We start from the raw sequence: 24,999 nt of genomic DNA, 5'->3' as shown, positions 1-24,999 counted from the left end.
AGGCTGAGGCACTTTTGTGCTCCGCAAAGAAATGCATAACTTTAACTACAAAGGCAATAGCCAATACAGTGTAAAATGAATTTAGTCCTTTGAGAGGTAAGACGTTACAGAATTGGATGAAATCAAACGCTTGATACGTTAATAATTATTTTTCCGTGCTTATCCCCCCTCCATGAATAGTTACACCACTGCCCGAATACTAACACAAACAACCTGGCAACAACAAGGTGTTAATTAACAACGAACACCTAAGAAAGAACAATAACATCAGATGTAAGACCAACAAATGGACACATTTAATTTATTCAAAAACATACTTGAGAACAATACAAATGCTATTCAAATGAGATATCTCAGATGTGCTAAATGAAATTACTGATCACATTACATGTACTGTACCTTTTACATCAATATTGACAAATCTAATATTGCAATATATTAAAACTGTGCTGTAAACCATTTTAAACTAACCATGTGAACATAGTCAGTATTTGGGTATGTGACTGCTCTACGTTACGACACCCCTATGTTCCAACACCCCTATGTTCAAACACCCCTATGTTCCAATAACTCCATGTTTCGACACCCCTATGTTCAAGCATGGAGGAAGGAAGAGAAGGAGCTTGAACGACCCGCAAAAGAATACTCTGACAATGCCCCTGTCTGACCAGTGGAAAAAGATAGGAGACCTCCAGCTGGATGACCGATTAATGAGCAGGATTAGATCTCTTAGTACAGAAGGTGTGGTACCGCCAGTCTGCGCCGTTGCCTTCGTGTAAAGTTGAATTATTGGAGACAAGAATTGTGAATATTTACCGTTTGTGGTGTTTCACTGAAATATCATGGCATATTTTTACATTTTTTTGTGACTTTCCTGTCACTAGCGGTGGTTCAAAATTTGGGTATTAGCATACGAGGGTGGTTGGTATTCAATTTTTTTTTTTCGATTTGGTGGGCAAAAGTGTCCCAATTTTTATCAGGTCTCAAAAAAGTTGTTTTTTCTGTATTATATCCATACGACATATGACACCATAGTTGAGTGAAGAACCAAGTGCGCACGCGCAAACTCGCATACTCCAGGTCGCCCATTGTTTGTATAAGGTATGTGGGTGATCTCGAGGTGTCGTTAACTGACCGCGGTTCGACTTTTGAAGTCCCTTTGTTCGAGCTCCTTCTCTTCCTTCCTCCATGGTTCAAGCGCCCAATGTTCCAACACCCCTATGTTCCAATAGCCCATCAATGTAATATGGAATTAAGCACGTTTTTTTTAGCAATCCATGCCAAGTTTGCAAAACAACTATCGTTGGACTAAGTTAGCCTAACTCTATCTTGTCAACAATAATTGGACTATGCGGTAACACCATGTTTGTATCTACTTGCCAGGTAGAGTTTGTCCCAGCCAGTTTTATATACCTTCCACCCAGGTAGTTCATGTAGTTAAAAAGCAGGACATTTCTTTTCATAACAATCTGATAAATCTACTCCGCGATATAAGAACAAAGAAAGACAGTTCTTTAAAGAACAAAATCTACCTGGCAAGTACATGTAGATCAAACATGGTGTTACTGCAAACCAAATGACAAGAATGGTTGGCAATGTAACTTCTGTAGACATGCCCTAGGTGTATCACCTAACAACCACTAGTTACATGTAACAATTGGTCATTGCGCAAGCTTGGCCCATGCTAAAATACATCGCAAGTTTTTCTGTAAACTTTACAGAATAAAGTATTCTTGGGTCTATTCTATCCTGGAAGAAAGGTGGAAAAATAACGCGTGTGAAAAACGTTCATAGTGGAAGTAAAATTACTCTGGATTTATTTTGAGAAATGGTTTGCCATCCCCGCTGTGAGACCAACGTAGAGCTGCATAGCAACGAGACCAACACATGAAGTGAAGAAGAACTTAGCGAGGAGAAGAACCCAAGATCCAAGGCCAACTGCATGGATCAAAATTCTGCAGTAAAAAGAGAGAAGAAATTATAAAAATTATATAGATGTGTCAGTGTATCATCAAGCATTCCGTGTCACGGCGCGACCTTTCTACGTAGACGACCTTTCACCGTATAGTCAGAGTGTTGATGATTAGAAGAATCTTTGTTTGGTATATAAAAGAAATATTGACTGCTTAATAATCGGGGGACAGTTAAAATTATAGGCCCTCGGTGATGTCAAAACCATGGCTATGCCCTCAGCTTCTCTTAGGGCATAGTCATGGTTTTGACATCACCGAGGGCCTATAACTTTAACTGTGCCCCCTGTAGCAGTCAATATTTCCATACTATGACACTAATCGCACAGGCTTTGTCACGCATCAATCTAATACTATTAAAAGACTTCAGGACTGGAACGGGCAACTGAAGGAACACAAATTGTGCAACAAGGGTGTTTTGTTCTTCATTATTCTCTTGCAACTGTGATGACCAATTGAGTCAAAATGTTCACACATTTGTTATTTCATGCGTATGCTGGGATACACCAAGTGAGAATACTACATGACCTTTGACAATTACCAAAGGAGTAAAGTGCCTTCAAACAATGCCATACTAGTACTTACTCTACAATAAGTGGTTTATAACATCCAAGGAGAAGTAGAACTATAACGACCGGTCGGAGTGACTTATTGAGATCATGTCTACTCCAAAGCCACACCAGTACAGCAGTGGACAAATGTTGGATCTGTACAATAAAAAAACACACAGGTAACATGGTATACTACACTAGGCAGGGCTATTATTGATATTAAATAAAATCGTCTTCAATCACACTTCACAGGGCTTGGTACATTTCTGTAGAACTATAATATGGTTAATTCAGGAAAAGAGGTACATGTAATCAAACTTTGGCATGTCTCCCTTCTGATGTCGATTTCACAAAACTCTTCCTAACTTAAGACTAATCTTAGGACTTAGGACGAGTCCCAATCCTGCACTGTAGCATGCGGACCTTAAGATTAATCCGAGTTACGACGAGTTACTCGTCCTAACTCTAGATAAGACGAGTCCTAACTCTTTGTTAAATCGATCCTTGGCCAGACTGTTTCGTACCTTAACGCAATCTCCAGCAGAATGACACGTGTAGGATTGTGTCACTGATGTCTGATTGTGTTTCAAAGTAAACTATATTGTTGTGAAAAGTCGTGAAACAACACAACTCGGTACTATTATTATAATTACCAAATTGACGTTTGATTCCAGACTCATCTGGATGTACTTCCAGTCAAACTCGGTTCCTCTTGCTCCGAACCATAGAGGGAGTACCCTGGTGACGAACAGCTCAGCGGTTGCCCAACCAACACCAGCCGTCATGAAGCGCAGATCTCCTTTGCCAGTTACACTCGTCAGGATGAAATAGAAGCCGGCCAGATCACCTAGGTCAACAGTGGACTTCATGAACTCCTAGTGAATTCAGAAACAACACATTAGTAGGCATTAAATAATGTATCTACTTGCCAGGTAGAGTTTGTTCTTTAAAGAACTGTCTTTCTTTATTCTACTACCGTAGAGTAGATTTATCGGATGTTTGGGAGACTTCTCAGTTCTGAAAAGAACTGACCTGCTTTTTTAATTACTACCCAGGCGGAAGGTGTAGCAAATTAGCTGGGACTACTTATAGGATCGTTATTAACTGCAATACTGCGGAGTCAGTTCTTGAAACTGGTCTCAATGATTTGACTAGCTTGCTCTAGTCATCATCAGGAGAGTAATATGCTTGTGATTTTGTTCACAGAGCTCGGGAAAGTAAAGTCCAAACCCGCCCAGCACTCAGGATTCTCTAGTCATCACTGGAAGTATTTCCTCTGTTTTGGACTATCAAACATTTACCTTTTTTTATTTGAGTCTAGGAGTAAGTTACATGGTAGATCATCTACCATGTAACTTACTCCTAGAACTATCAGGTTCGTTTACACTACACAATGGCGGATGGAAATGAACCTCATACGTGTAGTTCTATGTAGTTCTAGTACATGTACATGTAACTGATCTATCTCGCAATGGTTTCCAGGGAAACATTTTTCCTCCACTAAAGAAATCCTGCGCAGAACCCTGCAAAGAGGAAGCGTTCCACATAGAGATAATTCTTACCCCAATCACGTCAAGATTCCCTGTTACTCCATCTGAGGTTGGGAAGAATGTGGCTAGCACCAACATCTACATATTTTTAGGAAAAAAGAGAAAGAAAGAATTAAACGCAGAAGACACTAAGAGCAACTATAAATATAAATATTAATAGTAAACTTGTGGGTACAACCATGGGTAAAAACTCTTTTGAAGGAGTGGTGGCTCTGAAAAGAGCCGATTTGGTCTCGACGTTTCGAACAGTATACTCTGCTCGTCTTCAGGAGAATGCTGGACTACTGGAGGTGGTGGAGCAGAAGACACTATTGGTAATTACTCAAAATAATTATTAGCATAAAACCTTTCTTGGTAAACGAGTAATGGGGAGAGGTTGATAGTATCAAACATTGTGTGAAACGGCTCCCTCTGAAGTGATGCCGAGCCGCGGCCAAGTTGGACTTAACCATTCTGTGAGAGGGGTGTTACAAACCCGTGCGGCAGTGCATGGGCGCTTTATGCGTGAACGGCGGGTATTATTGTAAACAAACAGCGCACGCACTGCCACACCAGTTTGTAACACCCCTTTCACAGAATGGTTTAGTCCGACTTGGCCGCAGCTCGGTAGTTCGTCGATCTACAATGTACATGTACATGGCTGGTGCTCGATTTATAAAGCGTTGAGCATACTGAGAAGTAAAAAAACTTGTGATGCGGCAGACAAACAACAGTGAGTATTGAGCAGAAAAGTGCATTTTTTGACAATGTTTCTTAATTTCACTGAACAAAAAGGAAATGCAAGCATTATGAATGTATATTGAGTATGTGGGGAAAGTTTTGGTGGTGTAGTACAAAAGAAACTTCAGTTATTGCTGGCTAACGGTTGTAAAACTTTCACCTATCAACGCTGGTTTGAAAAACGTATAGCGTTTAAGGAGGCCCAAAATATTAGACCCCTCACGGGGAAGCCTTATAGTTTCTAGAAGTAATGTGCATGTAGACCCCGAAAGTTGGCTATTATTTGTCTACACTTCAAGTTTATAAACTAAATGGGGTACCTTGCATAGCTGGGTGAAAAGGTAGATTATACCGGCTTGGACACATTTCCAGAAGGCACTGTATTCTGACCTGGATGAAGAAAAAGAGATAGAGAAAAAAAAATAAAAAAATAAAAAAAAACCACTAAACAAATTGTGTTTCACTCAGATAACTTGTTTACGCAAACTGAATGGCATGGACCGAACGTAAAGGTAGGAATTTGTTTACTCATGTATTTATTTAAATTTCATTTTAAATATTATAATACATTGTAACTTAGTATTCTCACTTCAACACTTGATGTACAGGAAAAGTTTCGGAATGGCGCCACCACTTTTTCATTCGATATGAAATAATATAGGTACCGGGGTAGTATCTAATTTACCTCAGTGAGATATCCCCTTTTGTAAAAATTACGAAAAAGTGGTGGCGCCATACGGAAAATTATACGATGTATACTTTTGTCTATCCTGGCCGGCTTAAATTGGTTACGTTGTTTTTGGGTTCCTGTTTTTGTCTGATTCTGTTGTTTAGTCATACATGTAATTCTTGTTTTCTAATAATATGTCTGGCGATGTTCTTTGTGTTGTTGTGTTGTTCTTCCTTGTTTTTTGTGTGTTGTTGTTGTTGTTGTTGTTGTTGTTGTTTTTGCCGGTTGTTTTTTCGTCATTGTTGTTGTTGTTGTTTGATTTTGTTTGCTTTGTTGTTTCTTTGAGTTGTTGGTGATGTTGTTGTTGTCCCTCCTGTTGTTGTTGTTGTTCCTATTGACTTGTTATTGTCTCTGTTTTGTTTTTCTAAAAATGTCAATTATTTATTTTATTTTAACGATTTTGTTTAATACATATTGTTTTGGCTAGTTTTCCTGATTCTGTTTACGGAAAAGTTTCCGTATGGCGCCACCACTTTTTCATCCGATATGAAATAATATAGTATCTAATTTACCTCAATGAGATATCCCTTTTTGTAAAAAATGAGTGAAAAAGTGGTGGCGCCATGCGGAAAGTTATCCATAATAATAATATTAATCAAAATTTGGGTTTAAAAATGCCGTGGTCATCAAAGTTGAAACAAAATCAAATAACAGAAAAACACCATCGTTGCATAGGTTTGTTATGTGCATTCAGAAACCTAAATTAACGTTGTTAGTTAGACAATGGATTAATAAATTATTACATTTATAAAATATACGGGCATGAAACAAGAACTAACAATGATTAATTAACAAGCAAGCAAGACGAGTCTAGACTCTAGAGTAGACGACATACAATACATGTCCAAATAAAATGACAAATTATATCATCCCTAGAAACAAAGGGAAAACAACTTACAGTCCAGAATACTTGTAGGTTATGAAGTACGGAATATAAGCTAAAGCAACGCAGTTTCCAAAATGAAAAAGTGTCATTTTAAGTGATTTAAAACCGCCCTTCTTCACCAAGCCGCAATTTCCAGTGACTCAAGCACAAACAAGAAATAACACATGTATGGAAGTGGACCAGACTATTTGACGTTTAAATCTATACAAAAATATGGGTCTAACACCTGTACGTCATACATAACTCTTCACGAGAAGGGCGCCATCAAGTGTTTCACAAAATCCAAGGAGGCAAAACAGAAAAGTGGAATTTGGAAAGTGGAACATTATTTTGGGTTTGACTCCTAGCCTGTCAGGTAAGAAATAGTCCAGTTTTGTTGGGGGAAATTGCAGCCTTTCCTCGATTGTATTCTGTGATGGTTCGTTTGGAATGTGAGAAACCAATGTTGCCTCATCTCACCTGTAAATAGTGTAAATTTGATTTGATAACACAACAAATAATTTTTATATTTTATTATTATTCATTTAATTTCATCTCATTCATAATGCAGTGAGTTTGTCCATGAACCATAATGGACTATGCTGGAGATAAAACTTGTTGAGCTGGAATAACTTTCCATATAGCGCCACCACTATTTCATTCATTTTTGCATAAACTTAAAGGGATCTCATTGATCATTGATTTAAATATAAACAATCGAACGAAAAACTGGTGGCGCCATACAAAAACATACGGAAACTTTTCCATCTATCTGCTGAACAAGACACATGCGTGTCTTGGTTGCTACTCCCTGGCCACATGCTGGCACTCCACTAGTATGTGTAGCCATTGAGCTTGCCATGCTTGCCTGTGTGATGTGGTCGCAGTGGTGGTCCTTCCATACCTGTTTCGATAACAGACTCCTCCCGACGGCGAAGCAGTTCAAGGAGGAGGCCATCAGATGCGAGTAGGCATCCAGAGTCATGTTTTTACCTGCACACATATCTTGACATGGTATGATTCACTCATGAGTATTGTTGATAAAGTCACCTTAGGCAAACAAAGGATATAAATCAATAAGATTTAAATGTTTGACTCTCCTCTCATACAGATCTTTCTATTTCATTCGGTGTGGTAGAATGACAACGAGAAGCACCAACGTAAATGGATCAGACACTGATAGGCATGGAGAGGTTACGTTGGTGGCAGCAGCGATGACGCGTCAGGTGACTGTATCCATGGGTCGTCGTCTGAGCTTGGAGGACCTGAATGACAGCTCATCGCAAAGTGAATTAGTAAGCGTGGATAGTCCGCAGAATGGGGACGTGGATGTGGTGACTGTCGACAACGCAGCCGAGGTGGATTCGCTGATTGGGTCTCAGAAATCTCCACTTGGATTTTCAGGTTTGTATTTGAAGCAGTTCTAAGCCCATCTTGAGGTTTAAAAAACAAGCATAAACTTTAGCGCGGTGTAAAGCCTTGTTTTAAATACCTCCTGCAAATGTGATACAAATTTTTACGTCACAAATTAGTCACAACAGTTGTGCTGTTTTCAACTTCTGCAAAACATTCAATCAATCAATAAATCAATCAAATTTCACATTCGCTGTGAAAACAGCCATTTGACGTTGAAACTCGCTGCGCATTCACATTCACATTCACCGGTTTTCACAGGGTTAAAGAAAAAACAAATTAAGATATTGTGATCAAATTTTATTGAGCATCATTCGACAGAACCACGGTTTTCCTTTAATACACTAAAGGTGAACACAATTGGTAATTACTCAAAACAATTATTCAGTTAATTAGTTAAAACCTTACTTGGTAACGAGTAATGGGAGAGGATGGTAGTATAAAACATTGTAAGAATCGACTCCCTCTGAAGTGACGTAGTTTTCAAGAAAGAAGTAATTCTCCACGATTAAGATTTCAAGACCTTAGAATTAGATTTTTAGGTCTCAAAATCAAGCATCTGAAAGCACACAACTTTGTGTTAGAAGGTTTTTTTCTTTCATATTTATCGCACAGCTTCGACTACCAGTTGAGGCCAAATTTGCACAGGTTTTTTATTTTATGCATATGTTGAGATACACCAAGTGAGAAGACTGGTCTTTGACGTACCAATTGTGTCCAGTGTCTTTAAACAGTTTACTTTTCTTTATAGAAATGCAGAAGAATTCACCAAAAGAGAAGTCCCAGTCACACACTTCTCCTGTGAGACCCAGAACTGTGCCCCCATCAGGAAGCCCTAAAGGAAGCTGGCCTAGCCCTCGTAGCAGCTTGGCCTCTCCTGCTCAAGCTGATCTACCAGACGCAAACAGAAAACGAAGATTTGAACCCTGTATACTGAACAAGGCCAAAGTCTGGTTACCAATTGAACTCATCGAGCAGGTAAAATATTTGGTAATGTAGTATAGACGATGTGACCTCGGACATCACACAAAAACCATAACATGATTCGCGCGCATACCGTCGGGCAAAACCTTTGTGTTTTGGCAGCCAGCTAGAAAGTGTATGCAATCTTACCATGACTACGCAACTCAGTGCCCGGCGAAACATGACGTATTTATATTGTTTTGTCAACAGAGGGCGATTTGAATGTAAACCTAGGTCACATCGTCTTTACAAACAATAATAACATCGATTGAGGGTAAACAGTAAACTTCAGCCCACCGAGGTATTGGAAGTTGACAAGCTTGTTCCTGAGGTGAAGCTGAATGAACTAGTTTGTCAACTTCCATTCCAATCCCGCGGGAAACTCATATTTGAATAGTCACCCAAAATAAACCATGTTATCCATTGTCTCACAATACTTTATACATATTCAGTTACCGGAACAATATTGTTGGAGCAAGTGGAAATGATGACTGCTTTTTGGTTTACTTATTAGTGTTGAGGACACTATTCCTAAAAGCTCTATGAATATAAAACAAGATGAAAATGTTAACATTTCAACATGTACAGCTGTACCTCCTTAAATGCACGTCTTAGTTGCAGACCTTACTATCAGCAATGACTCTCGACCCTGAATACGACCCAGCAGACATCGACAAATATCGGTACGATAGAGGTTGGTAGTTTCAAACATTGTGAGAAACGGCTCCCTCTGAAGTGCATTTGAGAAGTAATTTTCAGCGAATTTGATTTCGAGACCTCAGATTTAGAATTTGAGGTCTCGAAATCAAGCATCTGAAAGCACACAACTCTGTGTGACAAGGTTGTTTTTTCTTTCATTATTATCTTGCAACTTCGACGACTAATTGAGCTCAAATTTTCAGAGGTTTGATATTTTATGAATGTTGAGATACAGCAAGTGGGAAGACTGGTCTTTGACAATTACCAATAGTGTCTAGTGTCTTTAAAGCCATTTTTGGCCCATAAAACATTTGCAAATCTTTCTAATGGAATTTAGCTTTGCCGATGTTTACTTGGCCTGATTACATGGCTCTGCTTTACGTCGGATTCTGCGCTGACGATCACCATTCTCTGCTTATGTGCAAGCGCCGAATTTCTGCGCTTGCCTTGTATGTGTAGTTTTCCGGGGTGTGCGCAGGTGCACAAGTCAAAATTTGCCGCTAATGTGAAATGTGCTTGACGTGAGCACACAAATCCCTGCCTACGGTAAGCAGAGCCATGAAATTGGGCCCTAGTTTGTAATGGTCTTCATTCTTTGTGTTTGTTTTAGTCCAAGGTGTTCCATGAGGTCGTCAGTATGGACACCTGGACCAATGTTCTCTCGGATGAAGATCGAGAAAGACTTGGCAAAATGATGCCAGATTTCCCAGAGTCAGATGCTGAGGAAAAACAGGAAACATTAAGGTGAAGTACAGCATGATTTAAATTTTTGCTTGGTAGTGGACATGATGGAGAATGTAATTGACTCTCAATATACATGTACATGTATGTGTTTTTGTACTCTCATCCTTTTCATCTTGCAACTCACACCTGTTATCTTCATGTTATTCCTGTTCAAAACATTTGACTTTGAATCATGTACAATGTAGATGTACAAATCAGTATGGATGTTGAATGCCCCAGGCATATTAACTATAATGACCCAAGTAATGCACTGTAAACACGCCCACTCAGTGAAAAGATTAACACTTTTTGGGGATCAAGTTCTTAAATAATTAATGGAGCTTTTTCCGTAATGATTTGTGATTATTCCCAGTTGGGTTTAAAGTGTTTCATCTGAAACTGTGACTTAATTCTTTGTTTTTTCTTTCGAAAAGGCGATTGTTTGCCGGAGAGAATTTCAAATTTGGCAATCCCGTTCGGAAACTGCAGAAAGATCTAAAAGCTGGCTACCTGTGCCTGGATGTGTTCAAACACAAGAGGGCGCTGCGACGAGCCAAGTACCAGGAGTACAATCATCAGCAGGAACTGCGCTGTCATAGGATGCTGAAGGAAGTTCTCATTTCCAGACAGGTATTCCACTCAAGTTAATTAATAGTAAAAATAATAATCGGTTTTAATATAGCGCTTTTTACATCCGAAGGGTGTCACAACTCCCTTCTCTTTTCGATAAGTGCACCTTGGGTTCTTTTACATGCGCTTACACAACACATGGGACCAACGGCTTTATGTCTCAACCGAAGGACAAAGCAATGGTTGAGTGTCTTGCTTAAAGGACACAAGTGTCACGGTTGGGGATTCGAACCCACCCACTGTTTGAATTTGTTGAAAGAATTGCAGCTTCTTATATTAATGGGTAAAGTGTTCAAAAGTTTAGGTGCACACGGGGACTTTAACTTTACGTCACTTGTATTCACAGGAACTACTAGAAGCAGCCCAGTTCACTGCACCAGATGAGCCCTTTAAGGTCAAACGCCCACGACCTTTGACCGCTCAGAAAGATCTAGATGAGATAGTGACTAAGAAATACAGAAAGTAAGTTTGAGCTTCGTTGGGGTATACGTCATAGCATTCCATTTTATTATGATGGTTGTATCTTTCAATCAAACAACAACGATCTACTTGTTGTTAAATAAACCTCTGGTTATTGTTATTACTCTTCTCACTTTCTCGACATACTGACAGAGAATTGTTTAATTGTTTTATAGGATATTGAGAGAGTGCAGAATGGAATGTGGGGTGAGTTTGGACATGTTTTTCCCTATGTTAACTTTATCTTTTGTTCTAAGTTTTGATTTACATGTATGCAATTTCTATGCACAATTTATGCAAATTTGCCATGTGTTTACTCAATCTTATTGACCCCTTGCACGCACATCACACTTGGCTAATGTGCTACGCCCACCATTTTGGTGGTCAATAGGTTTATGTGTAAACGCGGCATGCCTTAAATGCACACTTCACTGACATTGACCACCAAAATTATTCTGAAGATTATTCTGCGGATGATGCCAGGTAGATTGGGTCACTACATGTACTTTGTTCAGGGAGAGGGGTTTCATGTTTCTGTATTGTTTATTTGTCTTCCTTTATTGAATTGTTTTACTTCTGCTAAAGTCTGGTCTAGGTCTTTGGTGGCCGTTCAAAAGAATTTTAGTGATTTTCAGTAAAGGAGATGATTTCTCATATTTTAGCAACATCATAATGGTGTTTGCATTTACTGCATTCTTTTGGTGATGCTCGTCAGAGGACAGGCCTCCTTTCCGTGTCTCTACATTCCTGTTTATGGTTGTCATATTTTAGGAACTGTACACAAGTGACGAAGATGACAACCCCTCCTGTGGTGCTAGAGGTAAATATACATGTATCTTTGCTGTCAAAAACTTCAAGCGGAAAACAATGTTGGTACTGTGTTTTATTTATGAGTTTTGGAATATTGTTGTTATATTATACAGTTATATATGTATATATAGTCATATACATGTATAGCACAGATACATAGTAGAAGTACCAGTATTCGGTCTCGTTGTAGAGCTCGTCGCATCAAATCGTCTACAACTTACAAATGCAGCGCCATCTTTAAAAAACAAGACTGATTATAGCCAGCTAATAGCAGACTTAAGATTTAAGCTAAGCACATAGACCTGTTTAAGACCGCTTGGTGCAATCCGCCCCTGGCTGACAAATTCATCGTATTTTTAATTAATTTTCATTTGCAGACAAGACCCCTACCAAGAAGAGACCTTCATCATGGTATGAAGCACCCAGTGATATTACACTTCCTGTTTTCACACCAAGAGTACACTCGACCTTTGACATGAAGCCTATTGAACTTCCTGCTGAGCTTCAAGCCGATGGTAAGAGAAAGTTTTAAATCGGGATAATTCAGTCGAGAAAAGTCTTCTTGCCTCAAAAATTTTCCGTTTTTTTAAGACATAGAAACAGGCATGGGACAATTCGGGAATGGTGAAATACACACATGTACCTCGTATTAACGGGCGTCTCATATCTTCCGAGCTTGGATTTACGAGGGTCGACGGTTTATGAACAAACTTGCTGAGATGGCTTTTCTATGGTGCTCTTGTGCTGATGAGTCGTTGAAGACTGATGAAGATAATTGCATGTAGTGTTCAAATGTTGCCAACTGATTACCGAATGTTATGTACCTTCACTTAAAGGCAGTGGACACCATTGGTAATAACTCAAAATAATTATTAGCATTAAACCTTACTTGGTAACGAGTAATGGGGAGAGGTTGATAGTATAAAACATTGTGAGAAACGGCTCCCTCTGAAGTAATGTAGTTTTCAAGAAAGAAGTAATTTTCCACGAATTTGATTTCGATACCTCAGAATTAGATTTTGAGGTCTCAAAATCAAGCATCAGAAAGCACACAACTTCCTGTGACAAGGGTGTTGTTTCTTTCATTATCTCGCAACTTCAACGACCAATTGAGCTCAAAATTTCACAGGTTTGTTATTTTATGCATATGTTGAGGTACATCAATAGTGTCCAGTGTCTTCAACAAATTGTACGCACTTGTTTTCAACATTTCTCTGTTAGGGAGCATGGTAGAAAAGCCTTCTGCACCTGATTCTACTTGAACCTCACTGAGCCTTTGTTTTTTAATGTTTCTTTGTTAGGGAGTGTGGAAGAAAAGAGTGATCCTATCCCGCCTTCTGCACCCGATTCCCCATTGCATCTCACTGAAGCGGCATATATGGACATGATTGAGAAACACCAGCGCAGGAGGGACTCTTGCTTTGTAATTATTATTCAATTTCTATATACGTGGTGCGATAAATGCAAATGATTCGTTTGTCATTTCTTTATTTCTTTGAAAAGAGCATAATAATGCTGAGGGCACTATGCACATTTGTTAACAACTGAAAACATATATTAGCATACAAACTTACTTGTAACAAGCAACGGGGAGATGTTGATTGTACCAAGCATTGTTTAGGAACAGCTCCTTCTGAAGTAACGCAGTTTTTGAGAATATTCAAATATTTGAAGTCTTTTCAGGCATCAGAAAGCATTTTGGTTGTTTTTCTTTCATTATTCTCTCACAACTTTGATGAATAATTGAGTCAAAACTTGTACCAGGCCTGATACTTCACGGAGGCAACGGAGGCGATTGCCTCCATTGCCCCTTGCCATTGCCTCGGTGCCCTTGAAATGCTCCAGTAGAAATTTAAGATTTCCTCATAGAGTGCCCTTTGCCAAAGAGAAAATGCCTCGGTGCCCTTGCCCTTTCAAAAACGAAGCATACAGGCCTGTTGTACAGAATTGTTTTTTTATGGGATACACCAAGTGAGAATGAATATTGGTGTTTGACAATTGCCAAATGTGTTCAGTACCTTTAACACCCCATGATGATATGTGCCTTTTGGTTCAACATTTGTGAAAGCAGAAACACCAAGAGATGTGAGAGATGTGATAAAGATGAGCTGTTTATTGATCAAACATCGGCACATTTTCTTTTAATGACTATGTTTGTGGTTAGTGTTGTTGTCTACATTTATATAGGATTAAAACAATTAAACAGTTGCAAAACCAAAGGTATTTGTCCCTTTAATATGGCATCCGGTATTTCTTATTATTTGAATGTTTTTTTAATTTGCAGAATAACTTTGAGCTCGATACCAGCCATGTATCACTTGACGATATAATGATCCGGACATTTTCCAGCCAGAATTCCCCAATTGTACCATCAAGAGGTACAATGTATACTGTATAGCTTTTGTTATTACCAGGAATGGGCAGGGAGTGTACTGTCCCATTTTATGTGAACCAACTCTCAGAATTCTACTGTATTTCATTGTGTCTTTTTTTTGTTTTAAATGTTGTTAAGTTTTTGTTATGCAAGTCGCCAGACACGCAGGGCCTGAAGGCCACTTCAAGGTGAGGGCTACAATTAACTATGTTTCCAGAGGCCATTGCCATCTACTTCTGGGGCTGAAACATGGTTACCTCTTTACAGTCCATACAAATGTAGGTTTGGGTATCATCCATGAGAAGCCCGACTGGTAGAGCAGAAAGCACTACCTCCCCAACTTTACAAAACAATCATGGTTTTTGTAAGTGATTTGCTGAAGTGTCACAACCGGGATTCGAACCCACTCTCTGCTGATCAAACACCAGAGCTTGAATCCGGTGCTCTTTTCTGCTAGGGCACGACTCATCAATAAAGTTATTGTGATATAAACATTCAGCCTGGAGCCCACTTCCCCATGGCCGGTGATCCTGGCCCACAGGCCTCACTTGCTGGTGTCAAATAACAGAAATGCTGAAGAGCCCAGAGAAAGTCCTACCTGGTTTTGTTTCTATTTTTTTCCAGGATTTATTTTGTCTATTTCTTTTATTCAAAGTTGCTTTCATGATAACAGTTAACACTGTTTTTCAATACTTCACTTTTAAAATGTTGACAATATATGTGTTGACACCCTTAACCACATGTTTATGCCTCAAGAACTTCTGATTAGATGAGATTGATCCTGTTGAAATGCTGCCCTTTCCCAAAATGATGAGCACCAACCCAAGTTTGTCATTGACAAACTTGGGTTTTCTTTTGATGGGTGATTCACATAATGTTGCTTATTTTAGACTACTGTTTCTTGTGGCGTGTTCTGGTTGAGCGGTCAAGGGCAGTGGACTCAAGTTCTGTAATTTACAGAATGCACTCATTATTTGGCTTTTTATTAATTTTTGTGTGTGTAGTGTGCTCGAAACCTTCCCCGCTGTCACAGAAGAGAAAAAATAAAGCGAAAGACAAACTGGCGAAAAAGAGAAAGAAAGGCAGACCACCCAAGGTGGCCACGCCCGTTTCAGTTGTGTCTATAGATAGCCAGATATCATTGGCTACGTTGGAGTCACCTGTGAGTATCTCGACCAATCAGGAAGAGCGATCTACACCAGTTGAAGCAGTGAAGGATGAGGAAGATGTTGATATTGAGAGGCAAGTCTGTCTATTCCTATTATAGTATTCCATAATTTACTGACTAAAAGTCAGCAGATGTTTCTGATCAGCAGAGTGTGGGTTTGAGTCCCTGTTATGACCTATCCATTACACCTATCCATTATTGCTCCGTCCTTTGGATTGGACTTTAAAGGCAGTGGACACTATTGGTAATTGTCAAAGACTAGCCTTCACAGTTGGTGTATCTCAACAAATGCATAAAATAACGAACCGGTAAAAATTTGAGCTCAATCGGTCATCCGCTTGCGAGATAATAATGAAAGAAAAAACGCCCTTGTCACACGAAGTTGTGTGCGTTTAGATGGTTGATTTCAAACTTGAGGTCTCGAAATCAAATTCGTGGAAAATGTCTTCTGTCTCGAAAACTATGTGTATGGCACTTCAGAGGGAGCCGTTTCTCACAATTTTTTATACCATCAACCTCTCCCCATTAATTGTCACCAAGATTATGCTAATAAATATTTTGAGTAATTACATGTACCAATAGTGTCCACTGCCTTTAAGCTGTAAGTTCCGTGTGTTGTGTAAAATAAAAGAACCCAGTGCAATAATCAGAAAAAGCGGTCCCCCCTGGTTTTCCTGGTATGATTGGTTGCATATTACTCCACAGTAAACCACACAAGGTGCTATGTATAAAGGATTTGTCTCTCATTTGTTTGTGTGTTTGTTTGAATGATCTTCCCATTAAGGGAATTCGGAAAACTCACACAAAGGGATATAAACACCCAGCTGGCAACAGTCAATCTGTCTCATACAAACATTGGTTTAAGTCTATGATTATGGATCACACAAATCAAGAAGTTGTGATTCAGTATCTAGACAACTAGAAATCAGTGGTAAGCTGGGGGATTTGAACCCACAACCTTGTGATTGCACGTCCTGCAGTCTAATCACAACATATCTCCACATACCTTGCAGGTAATAACACTGATCACCTTGATATACCTTGATTCGTGTGTGATAAAGCACAGTATAAGAACCCAAGTAGTAATAATATTATCAGAATTGGAAATAATATTAGTGATTGTACTTTTTTATATATTTCAGTTCACTGAAGTCCATGATCTATCCAAACTTCTTCAGTTTCCTCCGAGACACCATGAAGCGATCCGACAACCATTTCATGACTTTTGCAGAGCTTGAGTTCCACACTGAGAAATGGGAACAGGAGCCTGTGAGCGCCCTCAATGTTTGGTTTACGCTCATGCTCTCGTGGTCAAAGGTCATCAGTAGCATGCTGAAGTTCCTGATCGGAGAGTTGCCGAGTATGCCGATTAAAGATCCCATTGTAGAGCAGAATGAAGAGACGAAAGCATGGGGATGGATAGGTAGGAATAATACCTCTTTCTCTAAAACTATTTTGCTTCATTTATTCATTAATTTTGTTTTATTTTTCAAAGTAGTCATGTGTTATAACTTACATTATTTTGGAAACTCAAGCACATTAGGAAAGTTGTGTGAGCGAAATTTAGCAGGAAACCAGTCACAGATAGTACATGTTACATGTGTGAGATGGTATTTTGGCTGGTAACTTTTATCTGGTATTAAAGCTTCATGGTTTGTTATGCTTAAAGGCACTGGACAGTGGACACTACTGGTAATTACTCAAAATAATTGCTGCCATCAAAACTTACTCAGCAACGAGCAAGTTGAAACATTGTGAGAAACGACTCCCTCTGAAGTAACATCAATTTTTGAGAAAGAATTAACTATTATTATTATTTTTTTTTATTCCATTAGAATTAATTTCTGACTAAAATATTTGAATTGAATAACTGAAGGCATCTGAAAGCAGACAACTTTTGCAACAAGGGTATTTTTTCTTCCATTATTCTTTCGAAAATTTGACGACTAATTGAGTACAAATTTTCACAGGTTTGTTATCATATGCATATTATGTTGAGATACACCAAGTGAGAAGGCTGGTCCAGTGACTTTACAAAAATCTTTGAAGTTGAGCCCTTTTCTCATTTTACCATCATTGTTGCTTTGTTACCAGGGGAGGGAAGAGATTCAGATGAACAGCTCACCACCCTGTTCAAGCAATGGTTGACTGCAGTTATGGAAGATAAACCTACACCCCCTGAAACAGAATGTCACTCAAGTCCAACAGTACCAAGCCCAATCAAAGTGTGAGTAATTCAAGGCAGGATCTTAACTTTCTCAAATTAAGCCCTGCCCACCTACTTCTGCCCCGCCTCTTGATCGTTATGCCAGTGATTTGTACCACTGCACTACTTCTATTGGTGTTCTCATCAAAGAATATTCAGCATCTACATGTAACTGGGGGGACTCACTGGCGTGTAGTTCTTCCAACAGTGAACACTTTATGTGCTCTTATTGTGCTATCATATACAGGTTTGGTGTGATTTGGTGAGAGTGAAAATTAAACATTCTTTGTTTAAATTAGCGAGGAATTCCTCCTTCAACATTTTTCTTTTCAAATTCCTTGAACAGACGGACAGACTATGTTGTTCGACCGAGCAACGCGGAAGAGAAAGATTTATTCAGGGCCCAGGTAAGTAATGCTGTTCAATTCATTTCAATTGTACACTTATTTATACTCATTGAACAAAAGTGCAGTAGTTTGCTAATGCATCACCTTGGTCAAAAGGTAAGACTGCAGGACTTGCTATCATAAGGGCTCTTCCAATAGAACATCTTTAAGTCCATGGGAACTTTTGGAGGGGCACCAAGGCCGTGACCAGGGTCTCTGTGGCATCTATGTAATTCCAGACCTACATCTATATAACATTCTATGTCCAATGTTTATGGGGTTTCATGGCCGAGTGGTTAAGAGCATCAAAATCAAGTTCGGGTGGCTAAGTCATCAGGGTATGGGTTCGAATCCCGGTTGTGACACTTGTGTCCTTGAGCAAGACACTTAACTTTATATGCTTCTCTCGTCAAGTGAGGGCACAGATGGTTCTTTTGAATGATTTAGCTTGATGCACTACACATTCCCCCCCCCCTGGAGCTGAGATGATTTAAGGAATGAAACACGTGGCTGTGTGATCAGGGTTAATAATAATGTACGAGCACCATGACCATCATTGACTGACGGACCTTAGCACTATATAAGAAGCCACTATTGTTATTGGTATGATCTCTACAACACACAGGAACATGAGCGTTATGAACAGCCTCACAAAGCCTACACATATCACATCCACGGGTACCAGTCAGTTGTGGGACCAGTTAAAGGAGTGTACAGCCGAGAAGCATCGCTCAACAAGGCGAGAGAACATTCCCTCCTGGTGTCTGATAGACCCCCTTATGTTACCATTCTTTCTCTGGGTAAGTTAAAAGACCAAAGGTCTCCTTAATACCATCGTTTGGGTTAGGGTAATGATTAGGGTTGGGGTTAGGATTAGAGTTAGGGTAAGGATTAGGGTTGGGGTAGGGTCATTTAACAAGGCGAGAGAACATTCTTTCCTTGTGTCCGATAGACCAGTCTTAGACCAGTCTAGACACACCCTCAATTTGCTTTTTAATCTGTAAAGGTGAAGCCATTGTTAACCACCTGCGTTCCTCCGTGGTTCCACCGGTCAGCGAATGAGCTGGACCTAACAATAGCCGACCAGTCGCTCCGCGGAGTCGCAGGAATATGCATGTTTATTAACATGTAAATGAGCTGTCGTGGCCGTGGACCTGCCCAGTTGCTACGGGTTCTTTTGTTATAAAAATCCGCGGACTGCCACAGAATGCACGTGGAATGGAACGGATTGGAGGTTTTGACATGGTGCCTAGAAGCTCATGTGGAAAACTGTTCTTTCCCAAACATGTAAGTACCAACCTGAGTCAGGTCTGTTTTTAAAGGCAGTGGACACTATTGGTAATTGTCAAAGACTAGCCATCACAGTTTGTTTATCTCAACATATGTATGCATAAAATAAACCTGTGAAAATTTGAGCTCAATCGGTCATCAAAGTTGCGAGATAATAATGAAAGAAGAAGACACCCTTGTCACACGAAGTTGTGTGCATTTAGATGGTTGATTTCGAGACCTCAAGTTCTAAACTTGAGGTCTCGAAATCAAACACGTGGAAATTTACTTCTTTCTCCAAAACTATGGCACTTCATAGGGAGCTGTTTCTCACAACGTTTTATACCACCAACCTCTCCCCATTACTTGTCACCAAGAAAGGTTTTATGCTTATCATTATTTTGAGTAATTACCAATAGTGTCCACTGCCTTTAATGGGTGATTTACTTAATGTGTTGTATTCTGTTCTGACAAACATTCAGTGCGTGATGCCGTTGCGAGACTCCCCAATGGCGAAGGAACCCGCTCAGAGGTTTGTGAACTTCTGAAGGACTCCAAGTTCCTTGTTGATGCAACGGACAATCAAATCAACACTGTCGTCAGTGGAGCACTTGACAGGTTGCACTATGAGAAAGACCCCTGTGTTAAATATGACGGGAATCGCAAACTGTGGATATATCTACATCGAAATAGGATTGAGGAAGAGTTTGGTGAGTTGTGTGACGATGACTTAAGCAAGCTAGTCGAAACGTTGAGACCATTTAAAGAACTTTATTTTTTACTTTTGGGCACATGCCTCACAGATATCTCAGCGCCCACAGGGCCCCCGTTTGCAGGGACCATTGCTGGGTATGTCTTCTGTGTTGCATTAGTGCTCGGGCTGGATCGTATCAGACACTTGAGACCATTTAAAGAACTCCCTTTGCGTTTAACAACGACAAGACCCCTTGATCTGCCACAAGTTGTAGTCACAGCCAATTTCCTACCTTACACGCAGTGTGTAGTTCAAGCATGAAAGTTGAGCTTGAGAAGTCTCGCGATCTCCAAAACTGTACTCTGCAGTGGTAGAAAAGTCTCCTGAATTCTGAAAAATCTAACTCTGTGGTAGTATAATATAAAGCAAGACAGTTCTCTAAAGAACAAAATCTACCTAGCAAGTAGAGACACACATAGTGAATACCGAATATATTGTGTGTAGTAGAATAGGGAAGTTTCTCGAACCTAGGGTCATGTCACCCTGGGCAATTCACAGGCAACCACTTACAGGCACTCCCCTTGTAGAGAATCCATTCACATTTGAATATTCACCTTATGGATCGTAAGACATTGTTTGACAAGTTACTCATGTGCAACCAAAGTGGTCCTGTAGCATGCACTGTAGATGGCTGCCTTCAAGTTGCTAGTTAATGTGGCCTGATGTGCCACGACCCTTACAATTAATGATGTATGGTGTATGGAGTCTGTAAATCTCCCGAGTTTTAACATCTTGGAGGTTCCAGTTCTAGGATGATAGAGACCAGGTAATTTCCAGGAAATGTCACACTTTTCTTAATCTCACGTCTGATGCTTGACCATGTGCAGATTTTTGGGGAAAGTACTACATGCAATTCAATTCTTCGCAAAGCGCATTGATACTTTATCATAAAATGCGCTTTATAAGAACAAGTTATGGTTATTAAAAGCGCATTGATACTTTATCATAAAATGCGCTTTATAAGAACAAGTTATGGTTATTATTAATTTTATTATTTGTGTTTTGTGTTGTTTCTGTTCATAGAGAGACTTCACCTTGAGCAAGCCGTGTCTGTGAAAGCAAAACGCACCCTACAGAAGCAGCCCAAACCCGTCCAGAAAACAGTGAGTAATAACTTTTGTTTACCAGAACAAGTTGATTGGGAACTCTGGTGTTCTTCTAATCTTATCTCAATTGGTCGTTCAAAATCGTACTTTACAATAATTTAAGGCAGTTGACACTATTGGTAATAGCTCAAAATAATTATTAGCATAAAACCCTACTTGGTAACGAGTAATGGGAAGAGGTTGATAGTATAAAACACTGTGAAAAACAGCTCCCTCTGAAGTGACGTTGTTTTCGTCGAGAAAGAAGTTATTTTTCACGATTTAGAATTTGAGTTTTCGAAATCAAGCATCTGAAAGCACACAATTTCGTGTGACCATGTGCGACAAGGGTGTTTTTTCTTTCATTAATGTCTCGCAACTTCGACGACCGATTGAGCTGACATTTTCACAGGTTTTTTACTTTATGCTTATGTTGAGATATACCAACTGCGAAGACTAGTCTTTGACAATTACCAATAATGTCCAGTGTCTTTAAGGTACAAACTTTCTTGATTTTGAGTAATAGAGAGCTGTTGATCAAATAAAACTCTGTGAAGTTTCGCAGTTTTTTGAGGTACTTTCACACTCAAAAATTCTAAGACTTCAGGCCTAAACCCTTTTTTAAGCATCTGGAAGCACACAAGTTTGTGCAACAAGGGTTTTTTTTTCTTTCATTATTTTCCTGCAACTTCGACATGTCTAAATTTTCACAGACATGACAGATATGACAATTTTTGCATGTATGTGCATATGTTGGGATACACCAGGTGAGAGTACTGGTCATATTATCAAACCGTCCAAACTAGTCGAAACATATAAGTTGTTGGCTGTGTCCATCAAATTCCGACTGAAGAACTTATGTTTGACTGTCTTTTGTTGTTTTCAGAAACAGGTGATCAGGGATATGCCAATAATGCATCAGACCATCCGTCCTCCATCCGCGATGAGTGACACTAGCAATGATAGCATCATTAGTGTTGGTATGGGTCTAGAGACTCTTAGCCCAGCTCGATCCCCAGGAAGCTCCTCTATCAGTCCACACAGCATCGCCAAGAGTCCGGCTTCATCAGCTTCTCAGAGCTCCAGCAGTAGCCTTCCGGGGGTCAAAGTCTGTCATCGAGCGAAACTGAGCACGTTCCAGCCTCAGCTACAGCGGAATATAGCTGCTCCGATGACCCTTTCAGGAGTGCATGCGTATCCCTCGCAAGTCCAAGCACTTCTGACTCACGCAGCTATGCCAAGCATGCTTGTCCCTTCTTCCATCTCTTGCAGTGAGGCCGGTGCAGCGCAGAGTGGGAATTCATTGATCCGGGCACAGTTGCTAGCGCCGCGGGGTATTGTGGCACAGCTTAGTGGACACCAAGTATCTGCACAAATGTGCAACCCAACGAGTAGTATCTGTACACCCCAATTGTCTACGATGCCTTTATCATCCCTTATGACAAGCCAGGCACACACAGATGCCCTAAGTAGGAAGGATTCATTAGTGGTTACTAAAGAGGGTTTGGTTCATGCAAGCAGTAAACCAATAACCTTGACTCTTACAGGAACTAAGGCACCTGGCAAGTCCAGGACCCCACCATCTAGTACTATTCCTGCTGCCTTGGCCTTCCATCCAGGAACCCTCTCAAAGCCAGGGACAGTTCCTGTCAATGTAACTCTTACGTTGAAGGGTGCTACAGAGGAGTCTAAAGGTAGTGGAAGCTCACGGGGACATGGTGGAAAGGCAAAACTGCCAACAGTTGGAGGTCTTTTAGCTGGGCTCGGGATGCCACTTGAGAGCTCTTCATCACGGGGACCGAAGAAAGCTACATCTGGATTGTCAAGATCTAAATCTCCCTCACGTGCTGCAGACACAAAGTCAATGAGTCCAGGCTCCGCCAGGTCTGCTCAGTCAGCAGCCTCCAAGAAACGATCTCAGCAAAAGACCGATGCGGTCACACAAGATCACATCATTACCTTCCACCAGGTCACTTCATCATCTCTAGTGCAACCTCAGCAAGCATCTCTTCTGACGTCCCCGTTGATCTTCACTAGCGCTGCAGCTGGTGTCCAGCCCACTATGTCTGGATTGGTGTTTCAGCCTCAAGTAGCTTCTCATGGACAGCTCACAACAGCCTCAAGTAGAAAGACCCCACCTTCTTTATCTGCTACTCAGGCTTCTGCAATTCGCACTCTTACCTCACTAGCTTCTCAAAGGAAGCTGAAAGAGATACCCAGTACCAGTGGGGTCGGTACAGCTTCTGGTAGCTTTGGTTCCTCACACACAGAGCTACCATCAATACCAATGTCTTTACTGATGTCCACTGGACCTCACAGTGTAACCACGAGTCAGGGTCTAAAAACGGTGTCAGTAGTGGGATCGCATGGGAGATCTCTTCCAAAAGGAGCCATTCCTGTTATGACCAACCCGCTTCTTTCAGCAGGAATTCCAGCCAACCTTGCCCCAGGGAAAGGTGTCATTCTTCAGGTACCAATAGGTTCCAAGCTTGTGTCTGCCATTCCATCCACATCTTTGTCTTTAAACAAGCCGAAAATCACAACCCCTATCACTGTGACCTCCTCAGCTTTAACCTCTCAAATGACAGCAACGTTAAACCAAGGTGCCAATTTAGCTGCTAAGAACCAACCAGCAAAATCTACCCAAGCTTCTCGTGTAGTCACAGCACATGATGATGACAAGAACTAAAGATTTGTAAAAAAAAAAAAAATTGTTAACAAATATTTACAATTTGTGTAAAAAGTAATCTGGTTCGGTCCAACAGACTACAGATTAAGGAAAAGAGATCGGCGCTTGTTGGCAACAGATTAAGACAAAGTATACCTGTAATTTTTGCTTTACTCCCTACAAATGTAGAAATACATTAAGCAAAACTAACCTGTCAAAATTTAATTTTAAAAGGTGGTGGCATTTTTATTAATTGTTATTTTTTTATATCACAAAAAATCTCAAAAGGTTGTTTCCATGCAGGAAGAATAATCCGTAGTTTGAATACACAATTAGAAGAGCTTTTGATGCAGAAAAGTTTCTCAGTTTAAAAATGTTTTTAGGAGATGCAGCCTTTTTGTGACTGATACAATGATGTTTTTTTCTTCAGTTTAACATTATTTTGATAATATGTAACACACGTTGACAAGTTTGTATTATTTGTAACTACATGTATAGTTGGGCAGTTAGAATAAAATGTGTGAACCAAACTGGAGGGCACAAAGCGACCTGAAATGGCGCATTGTTGTCGTGTTTGTTTTCTTTTCTTTCACTGATGGACCAAGCAAATTGCCCAGATAGATTTTCGTCTGTTTCGAACCATAAGATCCTCTGTGCAATTTGTAAAACTGCTTTTGGATTTATTACAGCTCCTGATGTATGGGGTCTATTTATCAAGAGATGTGATTGGCTAAAATAAACACTTTTTTTCAAAGTAAAACATTCGCAAAAATTACAATTTGTTCCAATTCATATGCATTTTTCAAGGACATCTTGGTCTTTTCCTATTAAATTGCCATAAATGACCTTATAGTTCTGAGCTGACGATTTGTACAGGTTATTTTGGGGCTTAAAATGAAGGGAATACTTTGTAAAGAACACGATAATATTGTGGCGGCGACTTTGCCTTCACTTTGTCTTTCGGTTTGGTTAAAACGAAATGTTTTCGTTGTGGCAGTCACATATT

General features: G+C 39.9%; 3 protein-coding genes across 3 annotated transcripts in view; 2 read left to right on the top strand and 1 right to left on the bottom strand.

Moving 5' to 3' along the window:
* Positions 1–1,006: 1,006 nt before the first annotated feature.
* LOC139951372 (BOS complex subunit TMEM147-like) lies at positions 1,007–6,557 on the bottom strand. Its single transcript, XM_071950243.1, has 6 exons — positions 6,420–6,557; positions 5,112–5,181; positions 4,084–4,149; positions 3,175–3,396; positions 2,556–2,677; positions 1,007–1,955 (listed from the first exon to the last, which is right to left on the bottom strand). The coding sequence occupies exons 1-6, from the start codon at positions 6,494–6,496 to the stop codon at positions 1,817–1,819; spliced, it is 696 nt and encodes a 231-aa protein (XP_071806344.1). The 5' UTR covers positions 6,497–6,557; the 3' UTR covers positions 1,007–1,816.
* Positions 6,558–6,697: 140 nt separating this feature from the next.
* LOC139951728 (uncharacterized) lies at positions 6,698–24,575 on the top strand. Its single transcript, XM_071950776.1, has 19 exons — positions 6,698–6,762; positions 7,498–7,790; positions 8,551–8,777; positions 10,072–10,205; positions 10,619–10,814; positions 11,161–11,276; positions 11,450–11,480; positions 12,045–12,093; positions 12,461–12,598; positions 13,385–13,506; positions 14,368–14,461; positions 15,462–15,699; positions 16,768–17,048; positions 17,720–17,852; positions 18,178–18,238; positions 18,843–19,017; positions 19,969–20,196; positions 21,264–21,343; positions 22,212–24,575. The coding sequence occupies exons 2-19, from the start codon at positions 7,526–7,528 to the stop codon at positions 24,012–24,014; spliced, it is 4,371 nt and encodes a 1,456-aa protein (XP_071806877.1). The 5' UTR covers positions 6,698–6,762; positions 7,498–7,525; the 3' UTR covers positions 24,015–24,575.
* The window catches only part of LOC139951730 (gamma-aminobutyric acid type B receptor subunit 2-like), a 27,258-nt gene continuing 21,545 nt past the window's right edge, over positions 19,287–24,999 (top strand). The window contains exon 1 of the mRNA XM_071950784.1: positions 19,287–19,504. Within this exon, the coding sequence (XP_071806885.1) occupies positions 19,436–19,504 (69 nt within the window). The 5' untranslated portion in view covers positions 19,287–19,435. The remainder of the gene's footprint in view (positions 19,505–24,999) is intronic.

Source organism: Asterias amurensis, chromosome 19 (assembly GCF_032118995.1).
Source record: "Asterias amurensis chromosome 19, ASM3211899v1".
In the NCBI taxonomy this organism is placed as follows: Eukaryota; Metazoa; Echinodermata; class Asteroidea; order Forcipulatida; family Asteriidae; genus Asterias; species Asterias amurensis.
Note: the sequence above shows the minus strand (reverse complement) of the source record. Positions and strands in the feature narration are given on the sequence as shown.